This window comes from Oncorhynchus mykiss, chromosome 11 (genome assembly GCF_013265735.2).
Source record: "Oncorhynchus mykiss isolate Arlee chromosome 11, USDA_OmykA_1.1, whole genome shotgun sequence".
In the NCBI taxonomy this organism is placed as follows: Eukaryota; Metazoa; Chordata; class Actinopteri; order Salmoniformes; family Salmonidae; genus Oncorhynchus; species Oncorhynchus mykiss.
Window position 1 is genome coordinate 2,463,801 of NC_048575.1, and position 15,490 is coordinate 2,479,290.

The following is a 15,490-nucleotide window of genomic DNA, read 5'->3' on the forward strand; positions in this document are numbered from 1 at the left end:
TTTAGAATTCCCTCTACCCCTCCAGAGTTTAGAATTCCCTCTACCCCTCCAGAGTTTAGAATTCCCTCTATCCCTCCAGAGTTTAGAATTCCCTCTATCCCTCCAGAGTTTAGAATTCCCTCTACCCCTCCAGAGTTTAGAATTCCCTCTACCCCTCCAGAGTTTAGAATTCCCTCTACCCCTCCAGAGTTTAGAATTCCCTCTACCCCTCCAGAGTTTAGAATTCCCTCTATCCCTCCAGAGTTTAGAATTCCCTCTACCCTCCAGAGTTTAGAATTCCCTCTATCCCTCCAGAGTTTAGAATTCCCTTTACCCCTCCAGAGTTTAGAATTCCCTCTATCCCTCCAGAGTTTAGAATTCCCTCTACCCCTCCAGAGTTTAGAATTCCCTCTACCCCCCCAGAGTTTAGAATTCCCTCTACCCCTCCAGAGTTTAGAATTCCCTCTACCCTCCAGAGTTTAGAATTCCCTCTACCTCTCCAGAGTTTAGAATTCCCTCTACCTCTCCAGAGTTTAGAATTCCCTCTACCCCTCCAGAGTTTAGAATTCCCTCTACCCCTCCAGAGTTTAGAATTCCCTCTACCCTCCAGAGTTTAGAATTCCCTCTACCCCTCCAGAGTTTAGAATTCCCTCTATCCCTCCAGAGTTTAGAATTCCCTTTACCCCTCCAGAGTTTAGAATTCCCTCTATCCCTCCAGAGTTTAGAATTCCCTCTACCCCTCCAGAGTTTAGAATTCCCTCTACCCCCCCAGAGTTTAGAATTCCCTCTACCCCTCCAGAGTTTAGAATTCCCTCTACCCTCCAGAGTTTAGAATTCCCTCTACCCCTCCAGAGTTTAGAATTCCCTCTACCCCCCCAGAGTTTAGAATTCCCTCTACCCCTCCAGAGTTTAGAATTCCCTCTACCCTCCAGAGTTTAGAATTCCCCCCCCCCCCCAGAGTTTAGAATTCCTCTGCAGCTCAGAGTTTAAAGGACCTCATGTAACTCATAGGTCATCCCTCTACCCCTCCAGAGTTTAGAATTCCCTCTACCTCTCCAGAGTTTAGAATTCCTCTACAGCCTCTACAGCTCAGAGTTTAAAGGACCTCATATAACTCATAGGTCATCCCTCTACAGCCCAGAGTTTAGAGGACCTCAGAGAACTCACAGATCAAGTATGAGGTCAGTTCTTTGAACTATTGCACTTGAGGTGACTTTAACTTAGTCACCGCTCCTGATAGACACTGCTCTGCTGTGTCAACACTGATTGCTCATAGAGGAAGGACAACACACACAGGCTGTGTTTTCATGTAGAGAGAATAAAAACAATAAAGAATGTGTTTTCTCTGTAAACTTCACGACAAGCACTGAGACAGTCACTGAGGTCTTTCCTGCCTGGAAGACAGTAGGTATTTCTGTTGATTCTGTTGAACTTTAGGTCTTCTGCGCCTCGTTCATCACCTCCATAGACCAACAAGGGGACAATCCTGCTGACTTACCACTACATTCAGAACTGTGTTATGATGATTCTTTCTGTGTGGTGTGGAAACATCCTACTGCTATTTTTAATGTAGAACGGTTGATTATTGTTGTGTTCCTGTAGGCCCCTCTCAGCCTCTATAAAGCCTGTAGCCTGTAGCAGCTGCTCCCCTCTCCCTGCAGCACGGCTGTCATTAAGTTGACATGTGTATTTGTCTTGGTCCCCCGTGGGCCGTACTCTGCATCAAATTACAGCTTGTGTTTGTGTCTCTGAGGGCAGGCTTCCGGCCCACATCACCCAGGGGCCAAACTAACCACATCACCCAGGGGCCAAACTAACCACATCACCCAGGGACCGAACTAACAGGGACAGGTCCTGCTGTCTGTCTCTGCTCTATTTTATCTGGACCTGGTCTGGAGGGTCACAGAGAGGTGAAACCTTGGTTTGTTTGGGGAATGGTATGACAGGAGAGGGGTGAATTTAGAGTCAGTCAGAACTGGAGAGATGTGAGGTTAGAGTCAGAGCAGGAGAAGGGTGAGGCTAGAGTCAGGAGAGGAGATGGGTGAGGCTAGAGTCAGAGCAGGAGAAGGGTGAGGCTAGAGTCAGGAGAGGAGAGGGGTGAGGCTAGAGTCAGAGCAGGAGAAGGGTGAGGCTAGAGTCAGGACAGGAGAGGGGTGTGTTTAGAGTCAGGACAGGAGAGGAGAGGGGTGAGGTTGAGTCAGGACGGGAGAGGGGTGTGTTTGGTGTCAGGAGAGGGGTGTGTTTGGCGTCAGGAGAGGGGTGTGTTTGGTTTCAGGAGAGGGGTGTGTTTGGTGTCAGGAGAAGGGTGAGTTTGAGTCAGGACAGGAGACGGGTGTGTTTGCTTTCAGGAGAAGGGTGAGGCTAAAGTCAGGACAGGAGAGGGGTGTGTTTGGTGTCAGGAGAGGGGTGAGGTTGAGTCAGGACAGGAGAGAGGTGTGTTTGGTGTCAGGAGAAGGGTGAGTTTGAGTCAGGACAGGAGAGGGGTGTGTTTGGTGTCAGGAGAGGGGTGAGGTTGAGTCAGGACAGGAGAGAGGTGTGTTTGGTGTCAGGAGAAGGGTGAGTTTGAGTCAGGACAGGAGAGGGGTGTGTTTGGTGTCAGGAGAGGGGTGAGGTTGAGTCAGGACAGGAGAGAGGTGTTTAGAGTCAGGACAGGAGAGGGGTGTTTAGAGTCAGGACAGGAGAGGGGTGTTTAGAGTCAGGACAGGAGAGAGGTGTTTAGAGTCAGGACAGGAGAGGGGTGTTTAGAGTCAGGACAGGAGAGAGGTGTTTAGAGTCAGGACAGGAGACAGGTGTTTAGAGTCAGGACAGGAGAGAGGTGTTTAGAGTCAGGACAGGAGAGGGGTGTTTAGAGTCAGGACAGGAGAGGGGTGTTTAGAGTCAGGACAGAAGAGGGGTGTTTAGAGTCAGGACAGGAGAGGGGTGTTTAGAGTAGGGACCATCATTTTCACCAGGAGTTTTTTTTAGTTCATTACTTAGTTCCGCAGTAGATGTGGTCACGTGGTTTTATACACTATATGACCAAAAGTATGTGGACACCTGCTCGTCAAACATCTCATTCCAAAATCATGGGCATTAATATGGAGTTGGTCCCTCCTTTGCTGCTATAACAGCCTCCACTCTTCTGGGAAGGCTTTCCACTAGATGTTGGAACATTGCTGCTATAACAGCCTCCACTCTTCTGGGAAGGCTTTCCACTAGATGTTGGAACATTGCTGCTATAACAGCCTCCACTCTTCTGGGAAGGCTTTCCACTAGATGTTGGAACATTGCTGCTATAACAGCCTCCACTCTTCTGGGAAGACTTTCCACTAGATGTAGGAACATTGCTGCTATAACAGCCTCCGCTCTTCTGGGAAGGCTTTCCACTAGATGTTGGAACATTGCTGCTATAACAGCCTCCACTCTTCTGGGAAGGCTTTCCACTAGATGTTGGAACAATGCTGCTATAAAAGCCTCCACTCTTCTGAGAAGGCTTTCCACTAGATGTTGGAACAATGCTGCGGGGACTTGCTTCACAAGAGCATTAGTGAAGTCGGGCACTGATGTTGGGCGATTAGGCCTGGTTCGTAGTCGGCGTTCCTATTCATCCCAAAGATGTTTGATGGGGTTGAGGTCAGGGCTCTGTGCAGGCCAGACAAGTTCTTCCACACCGGTCTCGACAAACCATCTCGGCAGCGAGCTTTACACCACTCCAGCCGACACTTTGCATTGTGCACGGTGCTCTTAGGCTTCTGTGTGGCTGTTCGGCCATGTAAACCCATTTCATGAGGCTCCAGACTAAAAGTTATTGTTGCTTCCAGAGGCAGTATAGTACTCGGTACTTCTGGGAGCTTGTGTGGCCTACCACTTCCCAGCTGAGCCGTTGTTGCTCCTAGATGTTTCCACTTCACAGTGACAGCCCGGGGCAGCTCTAGCAGGGCAGAAATTTGACAAACTGACTTGTTGGACAGGTGGCATCCCATGACGGTGCCACGTTGAAAGTCACTGAGCTCTTCAATAAGGCCATTATACTGTCAATGTTTGTCTATGGAGATCGCATGGCTGTGTGCTCGATTTTATACATGGGGTGTGGCGGAAATAGCCGAATCCACTCATTTGAAGGGGTGTCCACATACTTTTGTTTATAGAGCTTATTTGATGAAGTGGTTTTATGTGGCTACCCATGTGAAAATGTGTGCAGTGTGAATGCTTTTGGATCAGATCTGAATGATATGTAGAATGCTGTGAATAAGTATTTGACCCTTTCAAATGTACTCTACTTTGGCATATTATTTTTTTTTACTAAATGTTATCAGATGTTCATCCAAAACCTAATATTATATAAATAACACATAAATGACGATACTTATTTAATTTATTTCATGAACAAAGTTATGCAACACCAATCCCCCCCGTGTGAGAAAGTAATTGAAAGTAATTGCCCCCTTTACACTCAATAACTGGTTGTACCACATTTAGCTGCAATGACTCCAACCAAACACTTCCTGTAGTTGTTGATCAGTCTCTCACATCTCTGTTGGAGGAATTTCGTCTCAATCTTCCATGCAGAATTGCTTTCACTCGGCAACATTTGTGGGTTTTCAGGCATGAACTGGTGGTTTAAAGTCCTGCCTCAACATCTCGACTGACATTTTGGTCTGAACTATGCCATTCCAAAACGGCTTTATATGGTCATTTTCATGTATACTTGATTGTGTGTTTTGGATCGTTGCCTTGCTACATGACAGATTCTGGAGAAAACGAAATGCATAATCTTTATAATTTATGGAAGAATACAGTACATACTACAGCACAATCACCCACAGTTCACCCCATACTACAACACAATCACCCACAGTTCACCCATACTACAACACAATCACCCCATACTACAACACAATCACCCACAGTTCACCCCATACTACAACACAATCACCCACAGTTCACCCCCTTCTACAGCACAATCACCCACAGTTCACCCCATACTACAACACAATCACCCACAGTTCACCCCCTACTACAGCGCAATCACCCACAGTTCACCCCATACTACAACACAATAACCCACAGTTCACCCCATACTACAACACTATTACCCACAGTTCACCCCATACTACAACACAATCACCCCATACTACAACACAATCACCCACAGTTCACCCCATACTACAACACAATCACCCACAGTTCACCCCATACTACAACACAATCAACCACAGTTCACCCCATACTACAACACAATCACCCACAGTTCACCCCATACTACAACACAATCACCCCATACTACAACACAATCACCCCATACTACAACACAATCACCCACAGTTCACCCCCTTCTACAGCACAATCACCCCATACTACAACACAATCACCCACAGTTCACCCCATACTACAACACAATCACCCACAGTTCACCCCATACTACAGCACAATCACCCACAGTTCACCCCATACTACAACACAATAACCCACAGTTCACCCATACTACAACACAATCACCCCATACTACAGCACAATCACCCACAGTTCACCCCATACTACAACACAATAACCCACAGTTCACCCATACTACAACACAATCACCCCATACTACAACACAATCACCCACAGTTCACCCCATACTACAACACAATCACCCACAGTTCACCCCATATTACAACACAATCACCCACAGTTCACCCCCTACTACAACACAATAACCCACAGTTCACCCATACTACAACACAATCACCCACAGTTCACCCCATACTACAACACAATCACCCCATACTACAGCACAATCACCCACAGTTCACCCATACTACAACACAATCACCCCATACTACAACACAATCACCCCCAGTTCACCCCATACTACAGCACAATCACCCACAGTTCACCCCATACTACAACACAATCACCCCATACTACAACACAATCACCCCCAGTTCACCCCATACTACAACACAATCACCCACAGTTCACCCATACTACAGCACAATCACCCACAGTTCACCCCATACTACAACACAATCACCCCATACTACAACACAATCACCCCATACTACAACACAATAACCCACAGTTCACCCATACTACAACACAATCACCCCATACTACAACACAATCACCCCATACTACAACACAATCACCCACAGTTCACCCCATACTACAACACAATCACCCACAGTTCACCCCATACTACAGCACAATCACCCACAGTTCACCCCATACTACAACACAATCACCCACAGTTCACCCATACTACAACACAATCACCCCATACTACAACACAATCACCCACAGATCACCCCATACTACAACACAATCACCCCATACTACAACACAATCACCCACAGATCACCCCATACTACAACACAATCACCCCATACTACAACACAATCACCCCATACTACAACACAATCACCCACAGATCACCCCATACTACAACACAATCACCCACAGATCACCCCATACTACAACACAATCACCCCATACTACAACACAATCACCCCATACTACAACACAATCACCCACAGATCACCCCATACTACAACACAATCACCCCATACTACAGCACAATCACCCACAGTTCACCCCATACTACAACACAATCACCCACAGTTCACCCATACTACAACACAATCACCCACAGTTCACCCATACTACAACACAATCACCCCATACTACAACACAATCACCCACAGTTCACCCATACTACAACACAATCACCCCATACTACAACACAATCACCCACAGTTCACCCCATACTACAACACAATCACCCACAGTTCACCCCATACTACAACACAATCACCCCATACTACAACACAATCAACCACAGTTCACCCATACTACAACACAATCACCCCATACTACAACACAATCACCCACACTTCACCCCATACTACAACACAATCACCCACAGTTCACCCCATACTACAACACAATCACCCACAGTTCACCCCATACTACAACACAATCACCCCATACTACAACACAATCACCCACAGTTCACCCATACTACAACACAATCACCCACAGTTCACCCCATACTACAACACAATCACCCACAGTTCACCCCATACTACAACACAATCACCCACAGTTCACCCCATACTACAACACAATCACCCACAGTTCACCCCATACTACAACACAATCACCCACAGTTCACCCCATACTACAACACAATCACCCCATACTACAACACAATCACCCCATACTACAGCACAATCACCCACAGTTCACCCCATACTACAACACAATCACCCCATACTACAACACAATCACCCACAGTTCACCCCATACTACAACACAATCACCCCATACTACAACACAATCACCCACAGTTCACCCCATACTACAACACAATCACCCCATACTACAACACAATCACCCCATACTACAACACAATCACCCCACACTACAGCACAATCACCCCATACTACAACACAATCACCCACAGTTCACCCCATACTACAACACAATCACCCACAGTTCACCCCATACTACAACACAATCACCCCATACTACAGCACAATCACCCACAGTTCACCCCATACTACAACACAATCACCCACAGTTCACCCCATACTACAACACAATCACCCACAGTTCACCCCATACTACAACACAATCACCCACAGTTCACCCCATACTACAACACAATCACCCACAGTTCACCCCATACTACAACACAATCACCCACAGTTCACCCCATACTACAACACAATCACCCCATACTACAACACAATCACCCCCAGTTCACCCCATACTACAACACAATCACCCACAGTTCACCTCATATTTTGTTCTACAGGACCCCATTTGTTGAACTCAATCTGGTTTTTATCTCTGTTTTGAACCGCTAGGCATCATCGGCTACGCCCCGTATGTGACCAAGATCGTAGAGCAGTGGAACCTTCACGAGAACGATGACGACCAGCTGTTCTACACCAAAATATACCTGGACCCTCAACAGAGGGTGAGTGGTGGTCCTGTGTGGCTCTAGCAACGCTGGCGGTCGTATACTAAAATGTCATCACTCACGGTATTGTAAATCACATGCTAAAACTCTGATATTCCTGGAACTTTTCTATAGGGTAAATGCTCTGGAATGTGCTTCGGTATTTACATTATTGCGGTTCCTCCGGTTGTTGTGTTGCCTGGGTATTACCGCCACGCCAGAATGAGTCATGACCGCGGTAAAATTACATGTGACCGTGGAGTTTATGTTGAATCTCCTCTTATGCATTCTGGACATGTGTCGGTAGTACCCAACTCGCTAACGAGCATCAGGTCTCTAATGGCCTGATACTCAGGGCTCTATTGTCCCTCCATCAGGTCCTAATGGCCTGGTACTCAGGACTCTATTGTCCTTCCATCAGGTACTAATGGCCTGGTACTCAGGGCTCTATTGTCCCTCCATCAGGTCCTAATGGCCTGGTACTCAGGACTCTATTGTCCCTCCATCAGGTCCTAATGGCCTGGTACTCAGGACTCTATTGTCCCTCCATCAGGTCCTAATGGTCTGGTACTCAGGGCGCTATTGTCCCTCCATCAGGTCCTAATGTCCTGGTACTCAGGGCTCTATTGTCCCTCTATCAGGTCCTAATGGCCTGGTACTCAGGGCTCTATTGTCCCTCCATCAGGTCCTAATGGCCTGGTACTCGGGGCTCTATTGTCCTTCCATCAGGTCCTAATGGCCTGGTACTCAGGGTTCTATTGTCCCTCCATCAGGTCCTAATGGCCTGGTACTCAGGGATCTATTGTCCTTCCATCAGGTCCTAATGGCCTGGTACTCAGGGCTCTATTGTCTCTCCATCAGGTACTAATGGCCTGGTACTCAGGGCTCTATTGTCCCTCCATCAGGTCCTAATGGCCTGGTACTCAGGACTCTATTGTCCTTCCATCAGGTACTAATGGCCTGGTACTCAGGGCTCTATTGTCCCTCCATCAGGTCCTAATGGTCTGGTACTCAGGGCTCTATTGTCCCTCCATCAGGTCCTAATGGCCTGGTACTCAGGGCTCTATTGTCCCTCCATCAGGTCCTAATGTCCTGGTACTCAGGGCTCTATTGTCCCTCCATCGGGTCCTAATGGTCTGGTACTCAGGGCTCTATTGTCCCTCCATCAGGTCCTAATGGCCTGGTACTCAGGGCTCTTATTGTCCCTCCATCAGGTCCTAATGTCCTGGTACTCAAGGCTCTATTGTTCTTCCAACCACTTTGACATCAATGCTAACGCAATCTAAAATCACATCAACCAGTATCGCGCTTTTTACAACTCACCTCACTGCGATGATCTATTTGAAGAAAAAGGTTTAACAACAGCTTGAAACTGAGTGGAGAACGTGGTTGTTTTTATGTTGTTTCGAAGCCAAAAATGATGAGCCCAAGCCAAAAATAAACTGAATTAAAATGACGATTGTGACGTTTTACAATACATAGCCTACTGCATATTACTCACGGCAGAGACACATGAATCTAAACTGATTTACGATCTCTTTGGTACATAATTGGTCTAGCCTATACTCCAAAATTAAACACATTTGAGTAATCACCTTTGAGTGTGGATAAACCATTATGCATACTGGATGGACTGGTTACCTTGTGCTACACTCCACAATGTCTATCCACGAATCTGGGAGAGGACGTATAGCCCTGGGCGATGCTTTTGTTTCATGGATTGTTCAGGGCGGCGTACTGTTAGCTAACAATTCTAGTGAATTTGCATTCGCCTAGGGATTTGTTTAATGTTTTCATAATTAATAGGCTGACATATCAAATCCCACCTTTAGCTATACAGAATATCTCCCCACCGTACGTTCTCCTCCTCTCTCTCCTTTATTCCGTTCTGGAGCACTCAGAGGGGCTGTCAACAGTTTAGTGGAATATGTTTCGTTATGAAAACATGTTACTATCAATGTTCCTGAACATATTTCACTTGGTTTCCCAAATGAAGCACTGGTTAGTTGCAGGAACTAGGTTGGAGAGCCCATGGCATACAGAGTTAGCTGCAGGAACAAGGATGGAGAGCCCATGGCATACAGAGTTAGTTGCAGGAACAAGGATGGAGAGCTCAGGGCATACAGAGTTTGGGCAGAAAATCACCTGTCTGGCTGTGAGAGCCCCTCACACAGTTGGGATGGTGTTCTTCGGCTTGCAAGCATCCCCCTTTTTCGTCCAAACATAACGATGGTCATTATGGCCAAATAGTTAAATTTTTGTTTCATCAGACCAGAGGACATTTCTCCAAAAATAATGATCTTTGTCCCAATGTCAGTTCAGAACAAATTCATATTTTCAATGACGGCCTACCAAAAGGCAAAAGTCTTCCTGCGGGGATGGAGGCTCGGATTAAAAATAAAATAAACATTTTGGACAAAAGACACATCATGACAAGAGAGACAACACAACAGTACATAAAGAGAGACTTAAGACAACAACATAGCATGAGAGCAACACAACATGACAACAACATGGTAGCAACACATGATAACACAGCATGGTAGCAACACAACATGACAACAACATGGCAGCAGTCCAACATGGTTGCAACACAAACATGTCACAAACATTACTGGGCACAGACAACAGCACAAAGGGTACGAAGCTAGAGACAACAATACATCACGTGAAGCAGACACAACTTTCAGTAAGAGTGTCCATGAATGAGAATTTGAATGAATAGAGGGCGATAAAACTGGCCAGTTTGAGTGTTTGTTGCAGCTCGTTCTAGGCGCTAGCTGCAGAGAACTGAAAAGAGGAGCGACCCCCTCTGCTGTAAACGGGACATACTGAAATATCGCATCTGATGTTGAATTCACAGACGCCAGCGTATCAGGCTGTAATTTCATAAAGTAGATGAATCAACTGTTGACTCGTTTAAACTCGCTTGTGTCCTATTCGGCCCGTGGGCCTTGTGTTTGACACGTGTGCACTAGCCTATTGTCCACGTTGCGACAGACTTGTGACACTAGCCTATTGTCAACGTTACGACTGACTTGTGACACTAGCCTATTGTCCACCTTACGACTGACTTGTGACACTAGCCTATTGTCCACGTTACGACTGACTTGTGACACTAGCCTATTGTCCACCTTACGACTGACTTGTGACACTAGCCTATTGTCCACCTTACGACTGACTTGTGACACTAGCCTATTGTCCACGTTGCGACTGACTTGTGACACTAGCCTATTGTCCACGTTACGACTGACTTGTGACACTAGCCTACTGTCCACGTTACGACTGACTTGTGACACTAGCCTATTGTCCACGTTACGACTGACTTGTGACACTAGCCTATTGTCCACCTTACGACTGACTTGTGACACTAGCCTTCTGTCCACGTTACGACTGACTTGTGACACTAGCCTATTGTCCACGTTGCGACTGACTTGTGACACTAGCCTATTGTCCACGTTACGACTGACTTGTGACACTAGCCTATTGTCCACCTTACGACTGACTTGTGACACTAGCCTACTGTCCACGTTACGACTGACTTGTGACACTAGCCTATTGTCCACGTTGCGACTGACTTGTGACACTAGCCTACTGTCCACGTTACGACTGACTTGTGACACTAGCCTATTGTCCACGTTACGACTGACTTGTGACACTAGCCTACTGTCCACCTTACGACTGACTTGTGACACTAGCCTTCTGTCCACGTTACGACTGACTTGTGACACTAGCCTATTGTCCACGTTGCGACTGACTTGTGACACTAGCCTATTGTCCACGTTACGACTGACTTGTGACACTAGCCTATTGTCCACCTTACGACTGACTTGTGACACTAGCCTACTGTCCACGTTACGACTGACTTGTGACACTAGCCTATTGTCCACGTTGCGACTGACTTGTGACACTAGCCTACTGTCCACGTTACGACTGACTTGTGACACTAGCCTATTGTCCACGTTACGACTGAGTTGTGACACTAGCCTATTGTCCACCTTACGACTGACTTGTGACACTAGCCTTCTGTCCACGTTGCGACTGACTTGTGACACTAGCCTACTGTCCACGTTACGACTGACTTGTGACACTTGCCTACTGTCCACGTTACGACTGACTTGTGACACTAGCCTATTGTCCACGTTGCGACTGACTTGTGACACTAGCCTATTGTCCACGTTACGACTGACTTGTGACACTTGCCTACTGTCCACGTTACGACTGACTTGTGACACTAGCCTATTGTCCACGTTGCGACTGACTTGTGACACTAGCCTATTGTCCACGTTACGACTGACTTGTGACACTTGCCTACTGTCCACGTTACGACTGACTTGTGACACTAGCCTATTGTCCACGTTGCGACTGACTTGTGACACTAGCCTATTGTCCACGTTACGACTGACTTGTGACACTAGCCTACTGTCCACGTTACGACTGACTTGTGACACTAGCCTATTGTCCACGTTACGACTGACTTGTGACACTAGCCTATTGTCCACGTTGCGACTGACTTGTGACACTAGCCTATTGTCCACGTTACGACTGACTTGTGACACTAGCCTACTGTCCACGTTACGACTGACTTGTGACACTAGCCTATTGTCCACATTACGACTGACTTGTGATCATCGCCCCTTGCTAGTCTGATTGTATTGACATTTCCAGCCTTAACTACAGTCGTCCATTTTCATAAAAAAATATGGAGTAATTGTAACTGAAACAGTTCATCACAAATATGTTGAGGCAGCAAACAAGTTATGATTTACAACCTGACAGCAATATGTTTTAGGGACTGCCAAGAAATGTATTGGTGAATTATATGAGTCATGAACGTCATCCATCTATTCTGACAGCTATGCCTTAGTGTCATGGAATGTTCAGTCACACGGAACCAAATTTTAAAACCTCTTCATGAAGTTGGTTTTGGAGCATGACCTGGGAAGTTGATATCTTGGACTGATATTAAGGAATGTGCTCAGTGTAGACATACCTGGACCCTTTACAGAGGGTAAGTGCTGTAAGTGCTGTGTTACAGAGGGTTAGACTCCCAGTTATCATGGTGTCATGATAACTAGAAGTCTAACCAGGGTTGTTATCTTGGACTGATATTAAGAAATGTGCTCAGTGTAGACATACCTGGACCCTTTACAGAGGGTAAGTGCTGTAAGTACTGTGTTACAGAGGGTTATACTCCCAGTTATCATGGTGTCATGATAACTAGAAGTCTAACCAGGGTTGTTATCTCACCGCATGTCCTCATAAAAATGCCTGAAAACACATCACACCCCAGAAGACAAACCGATTAAAATAACCAGACGATTTCACTTGTCATTTTTATTTCAATGTTCTTTATGTTGTTTTTTTTCCCAGGAGAGTTTGAACATGACTTTGGACCACAAGTCTCAGATTTTCCAGAACTTAAATGGAGCAATCGGTGAGTTGCCACAGCCCTTATTGGGGGAGAATGGGGTATGGGGTAGGTTTAGAATGGGGTATGGGGTAGGTTTAGAATGGGGTATGGGGTATGTATAGAATGGGGTATGGGGTACGTTTAGAATGGGGTACGTTTAGAATGGGGTATGGGGTACGTTTAGAATGGGGTACGTTTAGAATGGGGTATGGGGTACGTTTAGAATGGGGACAGGGTAAGTTGAGCCATCATTGGGTAAGTAGGTGATGGTATCTTGTGATGGTGCTGGTATGTTAAAGTTTAATTCATGGAATGGGGGTGTGGTATATTGTAAATCTGAAATGTATTCCTACATTCAGTTGTAGATCTTTCTGTTCAATATCACGTAACCTTTCATTTCGTGACCAGTTGTCTGGGACAGGGATGTTATTTCGATGTGCCAATTCGTAGGCAAGTTATCTGCATTTGACGTTACTGAGCTCATGAAACTGGTCTGCGAGATTTTTTGATCTGTTTATCAAGCTCATACTCCATGTCATCAGACCTCGTGTTCCTCTGCTACTCTGTCACGGCCTCTCTTCACAAAGCTCCTTGTTTGTTTTATTTTAGTTCATGCACCTCGGCAGAGTCATTCTGTCAATTTCTTCATTCCTTGCTGCTGCTCTAATGGACTTGTTCCCTTCTCTCACTTCCTCGGCTGCTCTCAGGAATCTCAAGGGGGGCCAGACACCAGCTCGTTTTACGTTTGTTTACGCAGGACATGATGATGTCTGCCCCAAGGCCATTGGCTCAACTTACCCCATGGCCATGGGCTTAACTTACCCCATGGCCATTGGCTTAACTTACCCCATGGCCATGGGCTCAACTTACCCCATGGCCATGGGCTCAACTTACCCCATGGCCATGGGCTCAACTTACCCCATGGCCATTGGCTTAACTTACCCCATGGCCATGGCTCAACTTACCCCATGGCCATGGGCTCAACTTACCCCATGGCCATGGGCTCAACTTACCCCATGGCCATTGGCTTAACTTACCCCATGGCCATGGGCTCAACTTACCCCATGGCCATTGGCTTAACTTACCCCATGGCCATGGCTCAACTTACCCCATGGCCATGGGCTCAACTTACCCCATGGCCATGGGCTCAACTTACCCCATGGCCATTGGCTTAACTTACCCCATGGCCATGGCTCAACTTACCCCATGGCCATCGGCTCAACTTACCCCATGGCCATGGGCTCAACTTACCCCATGGCCATGGGCTCAACTTACCCCATGGCCATTGGCTTAACTTACCCCATGGCCATGGCTCAACTTACCCCATGGCCATCGGCTCAACTTACCCCATGGCCATGGACTCAACTCACCCCATGGCCATTGGCTCAACTTACCCATGGCCATGGACTCAACTTACCCCATGGCCATGGACTCAACTCACCCCATGGCCATTGGCTCAACTCACCCCATGGCCATTGGCTCAACTTACCCCATGGCCATGGACTCAACTTACCCCATGGCCATTGGCTCAACTTACCCCATGGCCATTCAGAAAGTATTCAGGTTTCCTTTTTTCCACATTTTGTTACATTAAAGCCTTATTCTAAAATTGATTAAATGTGTATTTATTTCTGATCAATCTACACACTATACCCCATAATGACAAAGTGAAAACAGTTTTTTTATCTTATTTATTTTTTTAGCAAATGTAATACCAATAAATAAAATAAATGCCGTATTTACTTAAGTATTCAGACCTTTTGCTATGAGGCTTGAAATAGAGCTCAGATGCCTCCTGTTTCCATTGGTCATCCTTGAGATGTTTCTATAACTTGATTGGAGTCCACCTGTGGTAAATTCAACTGATTGGACATGATTTGGAAAGGCACACACCTTTCTATAGAAGATCCCACCGTTGACAGTGCACGTCAGAGCAAAAACCAAGCCATGAGGTTGAAGGAATTGTCTGTAGAGCTCCGAGACAGGATTGTGTTGAGGCACAGATCTGGGGAAGGGTACCAAAACATTTCTGCAGCATTGAAGGTCCCCAAGAACACAGTGGCCTCCATCATTCTTAAATGGAAGACGTTTGGAACCACCAAGACTCTTCCTAGAGCTGGCTGCCCTGCGAATGTCACTCTGACAGAGATCTAGAGTTTCTCTGTGGAGAT

The 15,490-nt window shown here is 46.4% G+C and overlaps 1 protein-coding gene across 3 annotated transcripts in view; it reads left to right on the plus strand.

Moving 5' to 3' along the window:
* Nucleotides 1–15,490, plus strand: part of plod2 (procollagen-lysine, 2-oxoglutarate 5-dioxygenase 2) — a 111,636-nt gene that overhangs the window by 44,462 nt on the left and 51,684 nt on the right. For all 3 annotated transcript variants that reach the window (XM_036934660.1, XM_036934659.1, XM_036934661.1), the window contains exons 5-6: nt 7,812–7,924; nt 13,280–13,343. In XM_036934660.1, the coding sequence (XP_036790555.1) occupies nt 7,812–7,924; nt 13,280–13,343 (177 nt within the window). The remainder of the gene's footprint in view (nt 1–7,811; nt 7,925–13,279; nt 13,344–15,490) is intronic.